At 43.6% G+C, this 22,692-nt stretch overlaps 1 protein-coding gene across 1 annotated transcript; it reads left to right on the top strand.

Moving 5' to 3' along the window:
- Positions 1 to 7,898: 7,898 nt before the first annotated feature.
- Positions 7,899 to 18,297, top strand: LAMP2 (lysosomal associated membrane protein 2). The gene is made up of 9 exons (XM_030448849.1): positions 7,899 to 8,324; positions 9,344 to 9,462; positions 9,982 to 10,195; positions 10,802 to 10,963; positions 11,742 to 11,953; positions 13,482 to 13,601; positions 13,856 to 13,934; positions 14,709 to 14,876; positions 15,938 to 18,297. The coding sequence occupies exons 1-9, from the start codon at positions 8,279 to 8,281 to the stop codon at positions 16,075 to 16,077; spliced, it is 1,260 nt and encodes a 419-aa protein (XP_030304709.1). The 5' UTR covers positions 7,899 to 8,278; the 3' UTR covers positions 16,078 to 18,297.
- Positions 18,298 to 22,692: the final 4,395 nt, after the last annotated feature.

Genomic DNA, 22,692 nt, shown 5'->3' with positions numbered 1-22,692 from the left:
AGAGACATTGGACTTAGTGCGGAGGATACCTTGTAAAACATGGAGTTAACTGGGAAGAGATACACTGGATGCTGATCAACCTAGAATGGAGCAGGGATTTATTTTTTTTCCTGGTTAAGCAACTGCTTCCTGATACATGATCATCTTTAAAATGACTCCAACATCTTGTCCTGCTGCTGCCAATGGGAAATAAGCATTAGGATATGAGCAAAAGTAAGTTGAAAGTTTTTTTTTTTTTTTAATCACTAAGGCACTGCAGCACATAAACCCCTTTGCTTGAGCTTAGGAAAAGTAGGTCACATCAGCAAATACTGAGTTGTTCTTGTTGCAGATTTTTGTGTCCTGACCACCATAACAGGTCCTGACCTTAGGATCATGCTGAGAATGCCAAGTCTGAAGAAGGTTTCCAATTAGCCTTTTAGTTCTGTGGTTACAGCTCAAGCTGGATGCCTCGGGACCCCCAGCCCAGTCCACACCTCTCAATGACATCTGTTCCACGCAGCACCCCATCCCCAGGTCTCATCTCTTAATTCTGGTCAGAAGTCTCCATTTCTTACCAAGTTTCACCTTCTGAAGTCACCTGATTCTCTTGGAGTTGTCTCCTTTGTCCTTATCTTCATTCCAGTTGTACCTGCTGGATTCAGAGAGCTCTGTGTTAAGCAGCATCAGTTTTACCAGTTTATGCTTGGTCAACCCTTGTGTCCCAAGGCTTCAGTTCCTTTAGCTGCTAACACCACTGATCCTAAATGTTCAGACAAACAGTTAGTCAAATGTTTCCTGTAACACTGGTGATAGTTCTTTTAGCTTAGTCCTTAAAATAATCAGTTGTTTGTCAGCTTGGAACACTTGTATTTTGGAGCTGGAGGAGAATACTACTGTCACTAGGTGCTTCTGTATTTAAATGCTTATGTAATCTTAAATTGTTTTTGCTATAAAATTTTGCCTTTTCAAATAAGTGTTAGTCTAGAGGTCCTGCTCAATCTAATTATTATCAGTATTAAGGAAGTTGCAGTAGCTGCTTTTCCAGTGGCTCCATCATTAGGATGCTTTATACCGTTTAGGCAATTAGAGAGCCAGGCATCAGGCTTGTAATGCTCAGGCCATTGCAGGGCTCAAGGGTTGCTTTGCAAAGCTTAGTCACTGTGACTTTGCAAATAGAGAGGAGTGAGTATGCATGTGAGATTCTGTGGAATGGATTTCTTTTTTGCCATTTGGAGTGCAGGTAATTTCAATACAGTATGAAATAATACAGTGTTGGGTCATACACAAGATGTTCACTTAATACATAGCTTCCTCTTCCAGACCAAACCTCATATGAAATTCTCACTTGTGGTGTCTCTGAAGTGGGAAGTGTATCCGAGAACACTTTGTTACCAACAGATACCATTTTCAAAAGCATTCCTTTAATTATGGCAAGAAAACCTTTCAGTCAGTGCCAGTCTGAGGCTCAAGCTGCTGTTCTGATTTTTCCTAAAGGCTGTGCAGGGCAGCACGCAAACCCAGCTCTGCCAGGTGCCTGCTGGGGAGGAGGCAAAGCTGTCAGGCATGAGATGGGAACAAAGATTACACAACAGCCTCTGCAGAGGCGAGCTGGAACCTCCTCACCGTGCAGGTAAAGCTTGCTGCTAGGTTGGGACCCAGGGAAGGTCAGAACCAGAGAACTGGTTCTGCAGGCAAAGGGCTGCGATTCTGCTGCCTGCAGAAATGGCACCGCCTGCCTCTCCCTTCAGCTGCTTCCTTTTTATTCCTCCAGCAGCAGCTGCTGCTTCAAATCCTGGCTCCAAAAGCACCAAGCAGACGAGTGAAGCCCAAAAAGGCCAAGCAAAACTGTTTAGAGACAGAGTTTTGAGCCTTTAAAGAGCAAAGGTATTTATTTTCGGATCCGGGGAACTCCCAGCTCCCGCTGGACAAAGAGTTCCAAGGGTTAAGGGAAAGGGTTAGGGTATATATACAGTAAAAGGGGAGGTTACATACATATTCATAAGTTTGCAGCATATAGTATTCATGAAAGGCGGAGCCTGGGCGGAGATGTCGGGGGGGGGTCTTTGGATGAAGAAATCTTTATCTCTCCTGTTTTCGATGACTTCATCCTCTTAATTGGACCCTTGCAATTATTTCTCCCTTATCTGCTGGTTGTGGCTGCCTCATCCTGTCTCCGTGCAGATGTTCCCACTCCCCCAGTGCCCAGCTAGCACCTAAATGGCCTTGACAGTGTCTTGTTTTAAGAGCAAGATTTACACTTAATTATCTCCGAGACAGAAGTTAATCCCGTTAGGGTCTTGTATAGGTTACATTGTTCTAGTGGAAAATGCCATGTCTCAGCTGCTTTGTTCACTTCTTTCTCAGTTTAACCCTGAATTTTACTGGTTATGGATACAAAGTCATTAACATATATTACAAGTTTTAATTCTACATAAAGTAAATTGACACAAACAAACAGCCTGGCCTGATCTCCTCTCCTTGCAGGAGTTAGTTCTGTCAGGATCTTTCTCTTTTTCACGAGCAATCTCAAACTGGAGAGCCAAACATTCCCTGGGAGAGTTCCATTGCTTGGGACAGTGGAGTGAACAGGAGTCAGCTCAGGGTTTTCCAGACTTGGTTTCCCACCTGGGTCAGAGCTGGACAGTGTAGATGAGTTACAGACACCATTATTACATGTACCACCTCCTCTGATGTACACTCTGTAACAGGGAAGTGGTATTATTCTTGGTCATGAGGGATCCTGTAGCACTGAACTCCTGCAGTTAAAATATCCAGATATGAAAATGACAGTATAATGGATATTCTCCCTTCTAACCCTGTATTTTTAGATACAGTTTCCTGCTGAAGTGTGACATTTCCTGCTGAAATCTCTCAGAAAAAGTTACAGCCAAAACATCTTTCATAAGAGTTGGGAGTGGGAGGTGCCTTGTGCAAGAGCCACTTTCACAAAGTAACTCTGCTCTGAAGCTGACAGATTTATCTCCAGCAAGTTAGCAATGTAGGCTTGATAGAAACATAAAATTAAGAGTATTGACATTCTTCTACTCTGCTGTTACAAGCCCAAAGAGTATGCTGAGTTGTCAGTCAAACAAGTGTTTTCCACATTGCAGAGCTCTAGATCTGTAAGAACTCTGGCGTGACTCACAAAATGCATCAATCTCATCTCCTGCCACACGTTTGTCCCATCTGCTGTGTGCTCTGGGACACATCACATCCAGCAGGAGCTGGGAATGCTCCAGAGCACCTTCAGGAGCACCACCTGGCCCTGCATCCCACACCACAGAGGATGCCCCCGATGGGACAGCCAAGGACCAGCACCCCGACACCCCCTGCTCCTGCACCCCCTCTCCGCTCCGCAGGCAGCCAGCTCACGATGAGACCATTTTCAGGTAGACGAGCGATGTTTGTGTCACAAGCTTGTCACAGGATGCCACCGCCTGTGCCTTTGCTCCTTCCCACTAGGCTGGGGATGTGTTTTTCCAGCTGTGTCCCACAGAGGGATTCAGAGGGCTTTTGCAGGAAGTTTTGCAGCTCTCTGTTGCAACCTGCTCTCCCATCTCCTCACCTCCCCGCTGAGGTTTCTTTTTCTGGTATTTCACATGATTGCCCCACTCTTGACTCAGCAGTTTCCTGCAGCAGCCTTTAGTGGTTTGGTTTCCTACCATCACCTCCCGCAGAAAGGCAGCAGCTCAGAAACGCTGCCATCTGCTCGGAGCAGGAGTGAACTACAGCGTTACAGCCTTCGCATCGTTTTTCTGGATAACAAACCTTTTTTTTGTTTTTTTGGTTTTTTTTCAGAGCTAGCAAAGCAGAACTGTCGGGAGTCATCCCTGTCCTACTACCGAGCAGGCAGCGGTGGCAGTGCAGATGTCACGCTGGGATGTGACACTGGGATGTCTTCGTTCTGGGGTCCGAATCCCAGCAAATCTTAATTCCCCAGGCTACAAACTGGGGCTGAGTGAGGAGGAAAACACTGGTGAACAGCTGTAACCCTCGCAGTTGTTGACACAGCCCCAAGAAGATCCCTGCGGTTCATACCCAGCTGCCAAGTGAATCTGTGTCCTCCCCGGCCAGCATTAATCTCTTCCTCTTTCCGTCCCTCCCTTGTAAAATGGTGCCAAATCCTTTCTCTGCCTCCTGGAAGGCAACAATTGGTTCTGCTGTAATCTTGTCCCCTGAAAAAAACACAGAAAATGTCCTGGTGTTTAAAGAGACATCTCAAAGAATGAATAAGATTGCATTAGAATAAAGTAGGATTTACTGCATGTCCTTAAGGTATTCTCTCCTTCCTCTTTTTATCACAGGCTGCACCAGAGATGAGAAACATTGTTACTCAGTGCATCATTAAACTGGACACTTTCCTTCTGACCACACATCCATCAATTTTTGCAAGTCCCTGGATTAAGAAAAGTTTGATCACAAACACCATATCCAACCAGCTGAAACTGCTGAAGGATTCTCAAAGATCTAAGCATACAATGGCTATAAAGAACATGATGTGAATGAAAGTCACAGAACAGCCTGTGCATTTGAAATTAGGCAGGAATTTATATTCGTTGGTGAACTAAAGCTTTAAAAAGAAATCAGAAGGGTTTGCATATTTCTTCTCAGTACATGTCAATGTCCTTAACACTACTGACATCAGACTAAGTATAACACAGAGTACAAATGTGCCTTGCAGAATTCTGCCTTACAGAAACATTACAGTCCTCATTTGCACAGCCAGGAATAAACATAAGGAATGTCTTAGAAAACCAGGATCATCTTGCCATCCACCAGTGGCTCCCTAAATCACACCAAATGCAAAATCATTTATCTCTAGTAAGCAGAAGGGTAAGGCATTTTCCCTGCATTGTGGTAACAGTAATTCTCACTTCTATCATTAAAAGAAAACAGCTGATCATGTGAGTTAGATCTTATGTTACTGAGCTCCAACTATCACATAAATCCTACCATTCTTCAGGACTGCCACAGCCAATAAAGAAATCACACATGATAAGATGCAGTGGATATTTGTAGAGGCTGACTCCTACAAGTGACCCCAAACACTTCATTTTTTTTTCCAAGGAAAGCCAGAAGATTTGTTAAACAAGAGAGGAACAGAGTTTCATTTTACTACCACCAGAGCACATTGCTTTTAACAACCTTATCCTTTGACACTATTCTAGCATAACCACTGGTAGACATCCAGAACCACCCTTACCTCTGTGAGAAAAATACTAACAATAGAGTTTTCTGGTAAGAAGCTTGAAGACTGACCTTTCAACACATTCAGATGGATGGAGAATGTGGGCTTTGCTGGGCAAACTTCATCCCATATGTGAATGTGAGGTGCCTGCAGGTGGCACGTGATCCTTGGCTCTCCCCAGGGGCTCCATCCAAGGGCAGAAACACTTTGGGCAACTTTGGTGGTTCCCACGTTGTCCCTGTGGTCAGCCTCGATGTACACAAACCACAGGGATTTCAGCCTCTCTTGTGATAATTCTGTGACACTGAAAAGCCTCTGAAGTCACACAGCTTCATCTTTCTGTTAAGCTGCTCCCAAAGACAGTTTGGCATGGAGTTAACCAAAAGCAGGATTCACTCATACATTCTTTTTCCATAGCCCCAAGGGAGGAGCAGTCCTCTCCTTCATCCTCCCTGATATACCAAGCAAGAAGTAAAACTCTGAATAAAAAGCACACCTGGTAAGATTATGTTTAAATGATTTAATGCCACAAAGATCCTATGAAAGGCAGTTACATGGCAGGGATGGAGATACAGGGAAGGCAAAGACATGAGGTGCAAAGAGAGAAAGAGGCAAATCAGTGCTTCTGATGTTAATGAGGATATTTCTGGTGCAAAACACTATATTTTTTAATTATGCTAAATTATATAAAAATATAAATTATATAAACTCTTCTTCTAACCTCACACCAGTGAGATTAACTGGCAGATTAATTGGCATAAAAGAATCATGGTAACCAGTCTTCCTTTTTATGTTTTCAGATCCCCTCATGATTTCACAGTCTACATCCTATCTGCAAGCAAGAGATACTCAGAACTCTCCACTTGGAACAAGGGGGTGTTTGCACATACCAGTGTTTATACATAAAGCTACGTGTCCTGAAGTAAAGGTGCCAGCTGACACAAAAGGTGACATTGCACCACGCAAACTGCCAGGAACACACCGACCATTTTCTCCTCCTCCAGTTAATTAGAGCCTAATTCAAAAATCTCTCCTCAAACAGTCAAATCCTCTTAATGTAATTTCTCCTAACTCCCTGAGAGATGCCTTTTTAAAAACAGGACTTTGAAATGAAACAGTGAGGCCTGAGGAAATGTAAAAGCCCCAGCAGCGTGACTCTCCCTTGCCTCTGAAATGCCCCGATCTTTGCGGTGGAGCTGAGGGAGATGAAAGACTTGCTGCCTTCAGAATTTGTGGTTTTGTCTCTGCTGCTCTTACTGGACACTCCCCCACAGCCTACAGCAAGAACTGGCTTAGTTATTAAATACAAAGTTTATTTCTTCAGATAGGTTTTCAGTAAACGAAGCACAAAGTCTAAGTAAAAAATACATATATATTTTAAGCATTTTGAAGCTACATGAATTTTGATATTCACAAACAATGATGCTTAGACATGCATTTGCAGGTATGTAGTACACATGGTTAGTCAGTTCTAGGTGCAGTTATGAAGCACAAAAATTAACACATGGAAGCAGTGAACGCGTCTGACCACCCAAGCATCTGTGTGTATGATGCATTGGTTTCAGAGGCCATCCTGACTTGACAGGTTTAGTTACTTTGGAAAAGTAGGGTATTGCAAGTATACATCCAAAAGTATTTAACTGACATTTGATCATAAATTGCACTGTTTAACTTCCACAGGGCTTCTTAACAGCTTTCCTACCAACACCATCTGCACTCCCACTGTCTTACTGTATCGGGTCAATGTGTTTTATTGTCTTCTTCATACCTTTTTCTTCCCCAGTGACTGGGCATGTCTCTTAGTCCCTGATGATTCAAAATACTATTTGCAGGTCTCCCACAGGAATACTCCATTCCGGGAAGGCCTCTCCTCTCTGAGCCTAGAGCTCCTGCCTCCTCCTTCCTGCCATTTTCCTTACTTTCTCCCAGACCCAATCTCTTCTTCCCCAACTCCCTTCTCTTCCCAAGCCTTTCTTTTCATAACTCCTTCCAGCCTCAAACCCACCAGGTTTCTTGTCCACTCCCATCCTCTCCCCCTCACACTCACACACCCCCGTTGGCTTTTTTCTCTCACATTAACACCAGGCAGATGCTTTCCCCAACCTATTTTCTGCCCCATGTTTTGCACTCCAGCATCAGCCAACCCCTTCCCCGTGTTCCAGAGGCCAATACTGGGAAGGTTTCTGCCCGGTCACGGCGGAGCAGCCCCTACAGAACCCGAGTGTTTGGCCCTGGGTGACCTAGGAGGATGTGACAGTGACAGCCGTGTCCTCCTGCAGGGATGGGACAGCTCAGGCCACCCTGTCCCCGGAGCAGATCCTGGGATGGCAACCCCAGAACTCCTGCATCTCCTCACGGCTGCCCCGGGTGTTGAAGTCACCGTAGCCCGTTCCAACCCCTCGCTGTTTATTGTAAATAGTGAACAACACCTTTTTTTTTTTTTTTTTTTTTCAGTCAAAGCCTCTGTACTCATCTCATATGAGTACAAGGGGTAATGGCTTTGACCTGGAAAGGGGAAAGGTAGGTGAGACATGAGGAAGAAATTCCTGACTGTGAGGCTGCCGAGACACAGCCCGGGGAAGCTGTGGCTGCCCCATCCCTGGCAGTGTTCGGGTCCAGGTTGGATGGGGCAGGGAGCAGCCTGGGCTGGTGGGAGGTGTCCCTGCCCATGCAGGGGGGTTGGAACTGGATGAGCTTCGAGGTCTCTTCGACACAGCCCGGTCTGTGACTCCGTCACCCTGCGAACTCACATCTACCCTCAGTTTTCTCTTCCCCAGCCACAGCAGCAGCAGCAGAACCCGCCGAGGGCCGAAGCCGAGACCCTGCTCCTACCGAGCCCCGTGGTAGCCGCACAGGGCAGGGACGGACCGATCCCGATTCCCGATCCCGGCTCGTCCGCACATCCGCCCTCCCTCCCGCCCGCCCGAGGCGCCGCGCCCCGCTCTCGCTGTCCGCGATCCATCGAATCGAGGCCCCGGCGCGGGGATTGGCGGCGTGCGGGCGGCCCCGCCCCGCCCCTCACATGACCGCTGGCCCGGCCGCCACAGCGCCCGCTCGCCTCGCCGCGCCCGCTCGCCCCTCGCTGCCGCCCCGCACACCACCGGCAGCATGAAGCCGCGCACCCTCCTCCTCCTCATCATGATCGCCAGCTCCGGTAAGCGCGCCGGCCTCCGGTACCGGGCGGGTACCGGGCCTGGGATGGGGCGGGGGGGGTGTGTGTGGAAAACAGCCCCCCCTCTTATGCCTCCCCCCCCGTTCCGCCAAGCCCGGTCGCGCACGTGACGCGGCGGTGGGGCGCGCGGGGGTGGGGCGCGCGCTGCCGGGGCCTGCGGCCGCCTCAGCCCCGGGGCGGCTGTCCCCGGGTTGGGCCCCGCTCCGGCCCCGCCGCTGTCCCCACCCCCCCTCGCCGCGCTGCCAGCACTCCGGGAGGGCTGCGGGGGTCCTGGCGGGACCTTGTGGGTGGTTGGTGAGGGGTGGGACAGGCGTGTGGCGGAGGTGAGGGCCTCACGGCCCCGGTTGCCCACCCGAACGGGCCCGCGGGGCCTTTGGCTGCTTGCCCCGGCGGGTCTGGGCAGCGCTGCTCGCCCGCGGCCAGCTCGGAGCTGGGGGGTCAGCGGTCACAAGTGCTGGTCAGAAACTGACTGGGAGGGGGAACTGGGTTAAAAATCCAACGGCTGCAAAAAGTTACCAAAAAAGATAATAATAAAAAAAAAAACGTAAAGGGAATTCAGCATCCGTGTCTTTTGAGGCAGAAATTGTGGAAGCGCCATGAAGGAACCCTGGTCTCATCTCTTAGAGGTCAACTTGTGTTGTAGCACTGAGGAAACACGATAGGAAGACCCTGGTCTACAAGGCATACACTGTTTAAAGGCTGTCTTCGAGCACCTGAGTTTAGTCTGTCACCAGAAAGCTGATGTTTATGTTGGTATTAGTCTTTGTTAGGTCAATAGATGATGAAACATTATCCTAATTTTTATGCAGCAATGAGAACTTCATGGTGTGCTTCCCAGTTTTAATACTTTTTTAGAAACCAAGCTTCTCTCTCAGGACCTGGCAAGGTACTGAAATGAGTCTCTGAAATAATTTTCTGCTTTGTAATGAGCTGTCCTCTGCAGAGGTTCTAGAAAATTAAGTAAAAGCAATGTCTTAATAGCTAGTAATTGTATCTTATAGGTTTTTTCCAGTCCTATGCAGTGGAAATAGAGCTAAAGGATTCCTCTAATGCCACGTGCCTGTATGCAAAATGGATGATGAAATTCTTGATAAAATATGAAACAAACAGTAGTGATTATGTAAGTATTTGGCTGTAACTTTTGAGAACTGTATTTCCTCCTGGGTAAAAGCTTAAGTATTCTCTTTTTTACCTAGGGTGTTTGGTGGTTTTACTTTTGTTGTTGTTGTTGTTGTTTTTACTGAGGCAGGTGTTAAAAGTATTCCTAAACATTCGTTTAAAAACAAAGCATTTGTTTTTAGTTAATAATACCAGTAACTGAAAGTGGCCTGTTGCACTTCCTTGAACGGCATACTGGTCAAACTTTGTGGGTTTTGTCTATCAGTGTATTCATGTTCTTACCCTAAAGAGTAAATCTAAACTGCAGCTCAGCATGGTGAGGATTTACAGCCAAGTTAGATTTGTGCTTGACTCTGGTATGATAATTCTGTAATACCCTAAATTCATAATTCTGTAGAATAACCTAAAACAGTCCCGCTACTCTTGTGCTAGGATCCCTCTAACTCCAGCAGTTTTTTAGCATTGTCATGGGGAGGAACTGCTGCGTCTCAAAACCTTTAAAATCCCCCTTTTCTTCTAGAAAAACACAACCTTGAATGTGCCATCCGTCGTGACACACAATGGAAGTGTCTGTGGCAGTGACAGACGTGCTGCCCTTCTGGCAGTGCAGTTTGGAAACGGTCACTCCTGGAGCAACAGTTTCACCAAGACCAATGCAACTTGGCAGGGTGACGTTGTCACCTTTACCTACAACACCAACGACACTGCTGTGTTTCCTGATGCTAAAAGAAAAGGTAACCTTCAGTGCAGAGTCCTCCTTGCAGGACAGTCACACAAGTGTCAGATCTCACATGTCTTGGCTTGCTTTTACGAAGTTAGCACTACTAATATATCTAAATGACTTCTGTGCCATATCCTGGCTGTTTGTTCATCATAGCTGCCTGCTGGGTAAGGATACAGACTTGTCAGCTTCACTGAACCTGTAATCCCTTTAAGTGGGACAGAAGGGGGGGGTTAACAGCTTTGGTCACTGAGGTGCTGCTAGTGGACAGCAGGCATATGGAAGGTTCATTTTAGCATGCATTACTTGACCTTCCACCTAGCTAAGCAATAAAGTTTTAAGCTTTCTGCGTGCTAATACCTACCTATAATAGGATTTTTTTTCCTTAAATGAAAAGTTAAAGGATTCACCTTTTTAATGGCTTGTCTAGTTCTGGAAGCTTTGTGACTTCTCTGCAGTGCTCTGCACTTGAGGTCAGGACAAGTAGTTAAAGCCTTCAAGAGGGGTTGGGATTGTTTAATTCCTTTCTCTTTCTCTTATAGAATTACATAAAACCTAATGATCCTTATAAATGTTCTTGTAGTTCATAAGGCATGAAAATGTTTGTGCTTTTTTGTAGGACCAATTACTGTTGTTGTAAATGATACTATCAGGCCAGTTCAGCTGGGTAATGTCTTCGTGTGCCACAGTACTGACAGTGTTCAAACAGGAAATGTCACACAGATTTTCTGGAATGTTACTGTGCAGCCTTTTGTTCAGAATGGCACAATTGGTAAAAAAGGTGAGCATTTCAGTTTGTGAACGGGCTTTTTGTTGTATCCTATCTTAGTGTAGGGAATAAAGTCCTGTAATAAAAAATCCACCAGTTCTAAGATGTGCAGTGTTGAATGATGTTTGTGTAAATATCCTATAGCACATCTTTCCTTGTTCCTGGAAAAACAGAGGACTAGAACAGATTAACTTGTATCTAGTAGCATCGATTGTTTCCATGCCAAAGTGGTAATCTAATAATGTGTGTGTTCCAGTAATTGAGGGATTGAAGATAAGCATTTCAGATCTTCTGTTGCTGACTATAAAATTGCAAGTTTTCTAACTTGACTGCCTTCCATTTTCAGTGGTAGCCTCCACTTTTTCAGTTAAATAGCCCCAGGCCTGTTGTCCCATCTCATAGCTCCACTGCCCAAGAGATGAGCACATCATCCAGCAGCATTCCACCTAATAGGATTCCTTACTTTTTCTACAGCAAATGCATATGACACTATTATATCCACTTAACTATCTTTGTCCACATGTTTCACTTCTGTGTGTTGAAGGTAAGTAGTACTGCATGTGCTACATGGATTTAAAACTGTGGGCATTACAGAATTTCTGAGAATAGATGGTAGCTGTAAATTGGAATACTGTGCCATAGTGCCAAGTTCTGACTCAGTGTTGAACAGACTCCCAAGTGAACCTAAATTTCAAGAGAGGAGTTGTTATCTGATTGAACTTACCTCTGGATCATAAAGACAAACAACATTTCAGCACTGAAATGTGTTAATTTTTTAATTTTTTTTCAGAGACTATATGTCAAGCTGATATGCCTACTCCTGGACCTACTGTTCCACCTACTAGTGCCAATGTAACTACTGCCACCACTGTATCACCTGCTCCAACCACTCCTCCCAAGCCTGTGGAGAATCCAGTTACAGGAAACTATTCCCTTAAGAGTGGAAATACAACGTGTCTTCTGGCTACTGTGGGGCTGCAGCTGAATGTTTCCCAAGACAAGGTGCTTCCCTTCTATTTTAGAAGAATAGAAAGGTTCCTGTGGTTACTTGGTGTAAAGTGTGAGTCAGGGTATCTGCTTTGTACACTGCTGGCTGTCTGGAGCTGCTGAGTACTTTCCATAGCACCCCCTGACATCAGAACAGTGTTACGGCATAAGAGTTAACTTCAAAATCTTGCAAGGATTCAGTGTAACTCCTTACTGGGAGTACTAGGAGTATCATGGTGCTGCATCCAGTTGGTGTCCAGTGACCAGTGGTGCCCCCCAGGGATCAGCACTGGGCCCAGTCCTATTCAACATCTTTTTTGATGACCTGGATGAAGGGATTGAGTATACCCTTAGTAAATTCATGGATGACACCAAACTGGGGTAGTGTCGATCTGCCAGAGGGTAGGAAGATGCTGGAGAGGGACCAGGACAGGCTGGGTCAGGGTGCTGAGGCCAATTGTTTGAAGTTCAACAGGACCAGGTGCAGGGTCCAACACTTTGGCCACAGTAACTCCATGCAGAACTACAGACTGGGGGAAGAATGGCTGGAGAGCAGCCTGGCAGAGAGGGAACTGGGAGTACTGGTTGACAATGGTTGAACATGAGCCAGCAGTGTGCCCAGGTGGCCCTAAAGGCCACTGGCTTCCTGGCCTGGATCGGGAACAGTGTGGCCAGCAGAACTAGGGATGTGATTCTCCCATGTACTCAGCACTGGTGAGGCCTCACCTCAAATACTGTGTCCAGTTCTGGGCCCATCAGTTCCAGAAGGATATTGAGGTGCTGGAGTGGGTCCAGAGGAAAGCAATGGATCTGTGAAGGGACCAGAGAAAATCCTACAAGGAGAGGCTGAGGGAGCTGGGGTTGTTTAGCCTGGAGGAGACCCCGGAGTACCTTATCACTCTCTACAACTGCCTGAAGGGAGTTTATAGTCAGGTGGGGGTTGGTCTCTTCTCCCAGGTAATTAGTGAGAGGACAAGAGGGCATGTCCTGAAGCTGCACCAGGGGAGGTTTAGGTTGGATATCAGGAAGCACTTCCTCATGGGGAGGATGATCAGGCATTGGAATGGACTGCTAGAGAAGTGGTGGAGTCACCATCCCTTGAGGTGTTTAAGGAAAGGCTGGATGAGGCACTTAGTGCCATGGTCTAGCTGATGTGGTAGTGTTAGGTGATAGTCTGGACTTGATGATCTCAGAGGTCTTTTCCAGCCTCAGTAATTCTGTGATACTGCAGTCATGAAAAGCCCAGAACTTCCTTAGCTTTTAAGGCTGTTGGTCCCTGCAGAATACTGTCTGTCCCCACAGAGGGAGCCAGAACTGACCTGTTGTATTGGGTCAACAAAATCTGACTTCACTGGGCAATTTGTTAGCTTCTGTCTCACCAGCATGTGTGCTGACCCACGAAGCCTTGGTTCAGTAGTAGCCAGCCTCAGTCTTCTGCTTTCATCTTCATGACAAGATCTTCCAGCCTGACACTGCCTCTGACTGACACAGGGTGTTCCTGTTGGCAGCTGAATGTCCTTGACGTGGTGTGTCTGTGTTTCAGCCTCATCTGATCAACATCAATCCAAAGACAACCAGTGCAGATGGTACCTGTGGCAACACAACAGCTACTCTGAAATTAAATGATGGGAACAGCACGCTGATTGCTTTCATGTTTGCTGTTGTAAGTGACTTCTTTTGTTTTAAACTAAGTTTCCACTCTAACAGTGAATCACTTTATGGTGATCACTCATAGTAAAACCCTTCTGTCACTTGTTGGTGTTAGGCTGTATGAGAAGGAGAAGTGGCTATCTGACAATTGGAGAATTGGGTTAAAGTTGTGGAAAGTGTAAGAGTCATGAATGTGTTTAGCCTTGGGAAAGTGTTATTAAAAATGCAGAGTTGCACACTGACAGTTTGTTCTTGCTTCTTAAACAGAAAAATGAAAGTGCAAGTGTACAAAAATTTTATCTGAAAGAGGTGAACGTTACACTGCTCAACAGTCTGAATGGTTCTGGTAAGAAATAGTATCTTCCTTAAAACAAATACAAGTTTTTATTCAATGTCTCTATAGAATACTTCTGACTTTTTTTCAGTGCTGTTCATGCTTGCTGCTTGCTTCCTACAGAAGTAATAAATAGAAATGGTGGTAAAGGGTTAGCTTAAACAGTAGTGTGGGAACATTCTCTTTTGCTGAAACTTCTGCTAAAGGGGTCTCTGACTTTGTGATAAAGATACATAAATTGAGAGAACTTATTTTGACTAATTTCAGCAACATAATTTTTGAGATGTGAAATACAGTTCTACCAACTTTGAAGTAGGGTTTTTTTCCTAAGTCAGCTGTTTGATTGAAGATGCTGCTCTACCTTTCAACCACTTCTGCTTAATTCCCAGTGGGTAAAAGCACCAGTCTTTCAAAACCTAATGCATATTTTTTTCCAAAGAAAAATGTTTTTTTTCCAAGTTGCTTGTCAAGATTCCTGCAGTTAAAAGGGCACTAAAGCTAAGATGCTCCCAGCTCTGAGATGCTGGGATGAGGGGAGGTACAAGCCTGATGCCATGTCTGTCTGGAGAATGGGTTACTACTAAGTACTGCAAGAACCTCAGTGCCTGACTTCTCTGGTTGAGGCAGATCAGTCACACCTCAGACTCCCTCGGTGTTCAGAGAAGTCAGTGTTAAAAAATTTGTCCTTCTAGATTCAGCTCTTTAGTCTTAACAATTGTATTAGCATTTACTACTGCATTTAAGGTGGGTGTGCACATTTCCTTTTCTTTTTTCCCTTTTGTTTAGTCATTTTCAGTGGAAATAACAACAATTTCAGCCAGTGGGATGCTCTCCTGGGTAACTCTTACATGTGCCGAAACGAGCAAACTCTTGAGGTTAATGAAGATCTGCAAATACATACTTTTAATCTATGGATTCAGCCTTTCCTTGTGAAAGCAAATAAATTCTCTACAGGTAAGTGTTCTTTTTATGTTAGTTCTTGCCATGCCTGCAGAATTGTTACTTGATAAAAGAGCACCAGTGTTGGGCACAAGCACTTACATTTTTGAAGCTCTTGTTACATTTTGCTGAGACTGACCTTCAAGTTCAAGGAAAGATTTGTTCTCACTTAGAAAATGTCTGCTGGGTATGCTGGTTCTTCTTCATCAAACTTGAAGGAGCTAGAAACACCAAAGAGGGGCTTAAGCATTACCTTGCAGATTACATTAGAATTTACCTGACATCGTTGTGACAAACAGCTTTTTGTAGCTTGAATATACAAGAAAACAGGACAGATGGACTTTGATAATTCTGTTAGGTGCTTAGTTTCTTTTTACTGCCACTTCTATTAACGAATGGGTGTGAAATGGGGAAAAATTAATTGGCAGAGGTTCTTTCAGAATCAGTCTTGAATATCCAGACTAAAGAAAGATTGTGAAATGTTGGTTTGCTGCATTATCCTGGTCTTGTCTGGGGGCTGGAATGGCTTCAATGACCTCAATCTTAATCTGTAGTACACCTGATCTTTGTCCTTAATGATAACACTTGCAGCACAGTCTTGTTACACTAGGCAAATAGATTGGGTGCAGCAAAGTTGCAGCAAAGTTCCATCTTCTACAAGTTAGTTATTTAATCTTTCTGTAACAGGTCTCCATTCTGGGTAGGTTCTTGACATCAAATCTAGATTACTTTATTCTAAATGAGTAAAAGCACCAGACTTGCATTAAGCATGAAATAGATAAGCCTGATTCTGTCTTAAAATTAGAATGGTTGCTCCCTTGTCTAGTACAGCACTTGTGCATGTGAAAACTCATGCACCAGGGGCACTTCCTTATGGTTATCAAACTTCTCTAATGATTTTAGTGCTTTATATATGCTGGGTGTCCCCATGAGACCTCTGCAGATCTCTCACTGTCTAAAGATGTAATACTTGAATTTTTAAGACCTTCATATTAAGGAAAACAGATTTTTATACCACGTTTGGCAAGTGTTCTGTCTTTATTTATTCCTTGTTGCAACCTTTTTCTCACCCACAGCCCATGAGTGTTCGCTGGATGATGACAGCATTCTAATCCCCATTGTAGTTGGTGCTGCACTTGCTGGCTTGATTGCCATTATAGTGGTTGCTTACATAATTGGCAGAAGAAAAAGCTATGCTGGATATCAAACTTTGTGAATCTAAAGGTGGTTCCTGTTCTGATTTCACTCTAAACAAAGCAAGTGCAAGTTCTGAAGTCCAAAAAAGACCCAAAACTTAGGAGTAATTAGTAGCCACAGCCAATTGGAGTTGAGAAACAAAGAGAGAAGTTGCTCTCAGATGAAGCAGAACTACATTTTTAGTTTTCCTGCTCTAAGACGACGATGTGGGGCTTCATAGCTGTTTTGAAGATGTGAAATTTTGGATCAATTGCTAGGCTAAGGATTTTATCTTGCAAAAATCCTAAAGCGTTCAGGTTTTACTTCTGCTTTTTACAAATTGTAGCCTGAAACAAGAACGTATTCTAAACTGATGTGCATTGGGCAACTCCCAGTATAGCATGGAATTTGTACTTGCTTCTCTCCTCTGCATACTTTAGTTGTCATAATTGTGGGTTAAGCTGGCAGCATTAGTCACTGTGTTGACTTTGTACAGAACTTCACAAGGATTGTATAGTGCCTGGTAACAACTTTGCTTTTCATGGAACTGAACTTCAGGCTGGTGACTAAGTGATCTTTTGAAGTGGCAGCAGTAACTTACTTAGTTCCAGAGAAGCTGAGTAGTTTACTCCTGCCTTGGTGTAGTTTCAGGAGCCATTCCTATGCCCTCTCTGTACAAACAAAATGGGTAACCTATATTTGTCAAATGGTGGATATATAGGAAGACTTCAGTGCTGCTTCCAAATGCATTAATAAAAATAATAATTTACTGTTAGGCACTGGATTCTTCATCATTTATTATACCTTGGCAATCATCTAAAATACTCAACTGGGGCAGAGTTCTGCTAAATTAATTCAAGCTTTTTCGTTGGCATCGGTTTAAAGGGAAAAACCTTTCTAAGTATTCCAGAACTTTAAAGTGCACTTAACTTTATATATCATACTCTGCACAGAACTGGTCTGTCTTGTTGCTTTGAATGACCATTGTTTAAAGATGCTTTCATTTAATGAGCCAGTATCTGCTGCTGCAGCTTGAGCTGTCTTTAAATCTTCCATCTTGAATGGTTCTCTGCCAATCAAAACTCACATTATAACTGCCTGCCATTGGCATTCTGAATGTTTAATGTACTTTGTGTTGGATTGTTTTGCTGTGTACCATTTACTAATGTTAAGAATGCAAAAGCCAAGTCCGAGATAGACCCACAAACACCTCTTTTTTCCCTTGCTTTATGGAAAGGATAACTAGCTTAAAAAATGCAGTGCAACTGGACTGTTCTCAAACTGCAGCTCTGTAGAGACTAACCCTTGCTGCACGACTTATCTCTGGCCTCCATGTGCTGTAATACATAGATTTTACTGCATGGGAAAAAAAACAGAAAACAACCCAAGTCTTTTAGACTTTTAGGTAAGTGTGGCTTTTTTGCATATGTCATACTATGAGCTGCCTAAAACTCATTATTTAATGAACATAACGTTTTCTCCCCCTTTAAAATGAGTTTAGCCTGCATCAAAGCTGATTTAGTGTTTTACTAGTGTTTTCTAGGGTTGTAGAGATGTCTGTGGCATGTTTGTATACAGATCACACAACACACTTCTTTCAGTCATTTTTTTGGGGTAAAACCAGTTTATTCTTGACACTAGCCAAGGAAGCAAGTATGAGTGGAATATGCTTAACCATAGCTTGTACTCTGCAGCTTGAATTTTGCATCAGTTACTGAAATCCATTTTAATGAAAGTGGGAAACTGCTCTAAGTTTAATTCTGAAACAGTCTTCAAGATTTTCCATTTTAATTAAGAGAAAAAAAAAAGTAGTTCTAATGACTTTCATATTAATATATTCTCAAATGCAGAAGTTGATAAAGATTTTTAGCATTTTTGTGACTGATGTTCAGTGGCACCAGTTATATGTGCATTTCTCTTCAGGAGTAGTTACCACACTGCATTCATCTGGCCTTGTACATTTTTGAAGTGTGCACAGTTTCCAAGAAGATCAGTGCAAACTGCCCCCAAAATTCCAGAATAACAGAAGTATCTTTGCAAAAACCTGCAATTTAATCTTCATTTGCAAATGCATTGGCTCAGTAATTAACGTACTCCTAGACTGATGTGCAGATAACTGGTTCAAAAAACATCCAGTTTCACCTGGACTGCCTGTTCTTATAAAACCACTAGTTTTCCTGTATGTATTGCTCTGTAGGGAACTGTCACCCTGTTCAACATGTGCTCTAAATAATAAAGATTGTTCTATTTCTTAAGGAAACTCGTTCACATTTTTTAACTGATTTGAAAATCAGACATCTTGTACTGTCTTTTTGAAAAGAAAATAAACTAAATGAGGAAGGTCAACTTCAGTCACAGTCTGTGTTTGAGAGTCAGCTGCACAGCTGGTAAAGGTGATCCCTGAAGAGCCCTTTGTCTGTCTGTTCATGTTGGTTTTGCAGCACATTCTGGAGCTTGCTGGGGTGGGATCCAGTAGCAGCAAACAGCTTGGGAACTATTTGAAACACTTTCTAATTATGATAAAGTTCCTTCCAAACTTTTGTTTGTCAATTGTAGCCCCACCCAGACGCGGTGGTTTTGTGACTGATGTTGCTGGCCAGCTGAAATGGGTGCCCAGCACTTGAGTTTCTTCTTGCAGGCAGCCTGGGAGATGAGATTGGGTTCTGCACTGAAGTGCCAGAGCCTCTGAGGAACGGGGTGGTAGCTGCGCCCTCTGCGGTGGGAGCTCTGCTGATCCTGCTCGGTAACTGCTGCTACAAACCTGATTCTGCATCAGGGGAGACACCAACCCCTCACCCCTCCTTCTGGTCTGTCTTGTGAGCTCTGTGTTCACAGACCAAGAGGGGAAAGTGCAGTCTGATCCTACACCCTTTCTGTTTGATTTAGCCTGCACTGCTTGTATATTCATTATGTTAAAGCTGCTTGCTTGCTTCTTACACAAAGTCCAGATGATGTTTGCACCTTTCTGGAGTGTAAGCTGAAGTTGTTTTTTTTAATGTGAAGAAAAACTCAAACAATAAGCTCATTTAAAGAGCTTAATGGTGGAGTTCCTAAGGAGGTAAATGAGTCAAACTGAATTTAAACTACAACAGGACTGCAGGCATCAAATTGCCATCAAATTATCAGTACAAGTCAGGAGTCTGACAGAACTCTGAACAAGGAGGAGCTACTGCTGTCCTGTAATGAGTGTAAAGACTTTTTTCTTTTCATTTTGGTCAAAGCATTACTTTTTTTTTACTCCAGTTCTGTCTCCAGCAGTGTTGTCTCTCCTACAGACTTACAGTGAGTATCCAGACACTGGAAGACTGAACTTTGTGCTGTGCAATGATCATCTCCAGTCATATGCAAACACATGCTTTTCAGGAAAGTGTTTCATGACTTATGAGTCTGTTAGTCGTGGTGTTTGGGCACAGGAACTCCTGATGCTTTATTTTGGGGAGAAGGAGGAGGTCAGGCTTTTGTGGCTGGCTGGCTGACAGATGCCCTGTTGAGGAAAGGCTTAACTGCTTTAAATAATTAGATGGAGATTAGGGTGCTAAATATTTCCACTTAAATGCATTTCTTTTTCAGACTTTTGCCCTTTTTCTAGTTATCTGAAGGCTGTAGCCCAGAGGTGGACAACTTGTACCCATAGCAGCAGGAGCAGCTTTGGGAGGATTAGTTGTCCTTGTACTTAGTGGCTTACTTTGTTGGTTACCAGAAGTACTGTAATGCTCCATGCAAGCAGTTTTAAAATGAGAAAGTTTATTATAAAAGCCCCACAACTAAATCTGAGCTCCAAAGATGGATTGCTTTGCAGTCAGGCAAAGAGTTTGTAAACAAACCTGGTTATGTGTTGTGGTTTATGTTGGAATCTAACAATGCAAAAACAATGCAAAAATGTTCTCCCATCATAATAAATTCATGAATTAAGTGCTTCCAAAACACAACACTTTTGATTTCAGAATATTAAATACTTGCAGTGGCTTTATGAGAATAAAAATAGTTCTGGTCTGGTCTGTGAAAACAGCATTTAATTTGTATGTGCTTGTGGATATTCCATATTCATGTGTATAGTCTGTTGAAGACTGCAGGGGTTTTTTTCATTACTACTGACTGTGCCTTATGTAGAGTTTACTACATATTAAAATTGTGCTCCAGGATACCAAGATTTCTGATCTTTCTGCTTAAAGATGCCATGCTGGTACTCTTCAAAAGAAGCTTTTCCAGCCAAAGTACACTTTTTTCTTTTTTTCCCTTCTTCTCCCTTCTTCTCCCTTCTTCTCCCTTCTTCTCCCTTCTTCTCCCTTCTTCTCCCCTTCTTCTCCCTTCTTCTCCCTTCTTCTCCCTTCTTCTCCCTTCTTCTCCCTTCTTCTCCCTTTCCCTTCTTCTCCCTTCTTCTCCCTTCTTCTCCCTTCTTCTCCTCTTCCTTCTTCTCCCTTCTTCTCCCTTCTTCTCCCTTCTTCTCCCTTCTTCTCCCTTCTTCTCCCTTCTTCTCCCTTCTTCTCCCTTCTTCTTTTCCTTTTCCCTTCTTTTTTTTCTCTTTTTTTCTCTTTTTTTTTTCTTTTTTAATTTTTACATTTACGACAGTGTTCTCTATTGTATAGCATATACCAGTAAACCCACAAAATGTTGGCCTATCACTTGTACCTCATAATTGGAGTTGAAAGGGAAGGTGGCTTTTATACTGGGGCTAAAAATGGGCACAAAAATTCTGGTTATTTTGAATGGGAGACACCTTGAACCCAACATGCTGGGAAAGGTGTTGCTGCTGGAGTCTGCTTGTCATGGCAAGTTACCACCTCCTGCATTTGAAGCCACTTCTGAACTTCTGAGCATTGTAGGGTAACAATACTTGGATAGCTGTGTGATGGCAAACCAGGGAGAGGTGGTTGGAATGTTCCTGGTGTGAAACTTTAAGCCCTTTTTTTAAATGCTGGTAATTCCTTGTGTGTCACACTGTTGTGTTCTGATGGTGTTGCAGCCATCTCCTTCCTTTAAAGAAGAGAGAAAGGGGATTCCTGTCCCTGCCTGCTGGGCACCTTTCACCCTTGGCAAATCCATTAATGTTTAGTATTAATGACCCATTAGCTGGCATCTAGTGGTTAAATTGTGTACATTTATCTTCAGTGAACAAGGATGACTAAACATTGAGTGCAGTTCTCTTTTTTTTAAGATGTTTAAATGCTTTCTCAGCAGTCAGAGTATTGTAAATAATTCACTGTATAAATGGGGATTTTCTTTCCTCTATTTTTCCCTTCCAAATGTTGCTCTACTCAGCAGCAGGTGCTGTCAGAGTGTCTGAGTTGGGTGTTTCCAGGTGCTGAACCTCCCTGTGATGTGTTTTCCTTTTGTCCCAAGGCTTTGTGTCACCCTTCATGAAGGGGCAGTGACAGGATTCAGTGGCCTGAATCTAACTTCAAGCTTAGAGGCTCAAATTGTTTAAATATTCACTGAAAACAGAGGTGACTTTTGATACAACGTTGAGCGTGTGCAGGAACTCTGCTCTGATACAAACTCAAGCAAAAAACTCTCACAAGGAGCTTTGCTGTATTAAAAGCTTGTAAGCCAAACATCCTGCCCATGCTGAGGCAGCACACAGGGACTCTGATACCTCCCTGAACATCTCTTGGCCCTGCACAGGTGAAACTCTGCTCTGTAAAACATGGGAAGGAGGCCAAGCCCTGTTATTTGCTAATCCTTGCACAAGTGTTTGTATCAGCAAGGATTTCATCACAATCTTTACAACCTGTATATTAAAAACCACTGCAATGCTATAGTGCTTTTTTTTTTTCCCTCCTATGCTGATTTTGGTAGGGTCTGCATAGTTCTCAGCTCAACCTGATAAACCTTTTCCTTGTGTGTGGATTGAAAATAAATAGTTACCCACCCAAAGAGAAAGTCCATCTTTTCTGCTCAGTGCTTTTGGCATACGTATCTTGATTATCTCTTGTGTTTTTCAGTAAGTTTCTACCTTGTTGCTTGGTTTGCTGTCTGTTACTCCTCCTCATGTCTAGAACCTAGAGAAGTGCTGGTGACTTTTACAGGTTTGTGAAGTCACTTGCACAAGACAGTACTAAACCTGTGTCTTTTTGTGTGGCTGTTGAAGTCTGGGTGTGATCAGCTGGTGCATGCTCAGACTGCTGTGTTGTCCTCACATTTCTTATCTGAGTGGACTGCTCCCTAGAGGAATATGAAATTAAACTTATAAATCAGCAGTATATTACCAATACAAATTATGTGTGTAATATATATGCCTAAAGAATTCAATCCATGCTTTACTCAATACTGATTTTCCTTGAGATGTATTCTGCAGTTCTCCAAAACCTCTGTATCCCCTTTGCTTGCTTTGGTTTCTAATGCTTGATTTCCTTTACTAATTTATTCTCCCTTGCTTTTTTTGTTTGTTTGTTTTTCTTTCTTCCTTCTGCAGCTGAAGAATGCCCTGCTGATTCTGACCTGAACTTTCTTATTCCCATCGCAGTGGGCATGGCACTTGGCTTCCTTATCATTCTTGTCTTTATATCTTATCTTATTGGAAGAAGAAAAAGTCGTACTGGCTATCAGTCTGTATAACCTAATCCTGTCTCTGTTGCCACCTTCCCTGCTCTTCTCCTTTTCCTAGAGCCCCTGATCCACCCCTTTAAAAAGAATAAGGAATAAACAATAATAGTTT

The sequence above is a fragment of the Calypte anna genome, chromosome 4, assembly GCF_003957555.1.
Source record: "Calypte anna isolate BGI_N300 chromosome 4, bCalAnn1_v1.p, whole genome shotgun sequence".
Classification (NCBI taxonomy): domain Eukaryota; kingdom Metazoa; phylum Chordata; class Aves; order Apodiformes; family Trochilidae; genus Calypte; species Calypte anna.
This window is presented reverse-complemented; position numbering and strand designations above follow the sequence as displayed.

Bases quoted from the DNA above. Each gene is read 5' to 3' on its own strand.
- LAMP2 (XM_030448849.1), top strand. From the start codon at position 8,279: ATGAAGCCGCGCACCCTCCTCCTCCTCATCATGATCGCCAGCTCCG. The intron at 8,325-9,343 runs GTAAGCGCGCCG...TGTATCTTATAG, and splicing joins CATCATGATCGCCAGCTCCG to GTTTTTTCCAGTCCTATGCA. The intron at 10,964-11,741 runs GTGAGCATTTCA...ATTTTTTTTCAG, and splicing joins TGGCACAATTGGTAAAAAAG to AGACTATATGTCAAGCTGAT.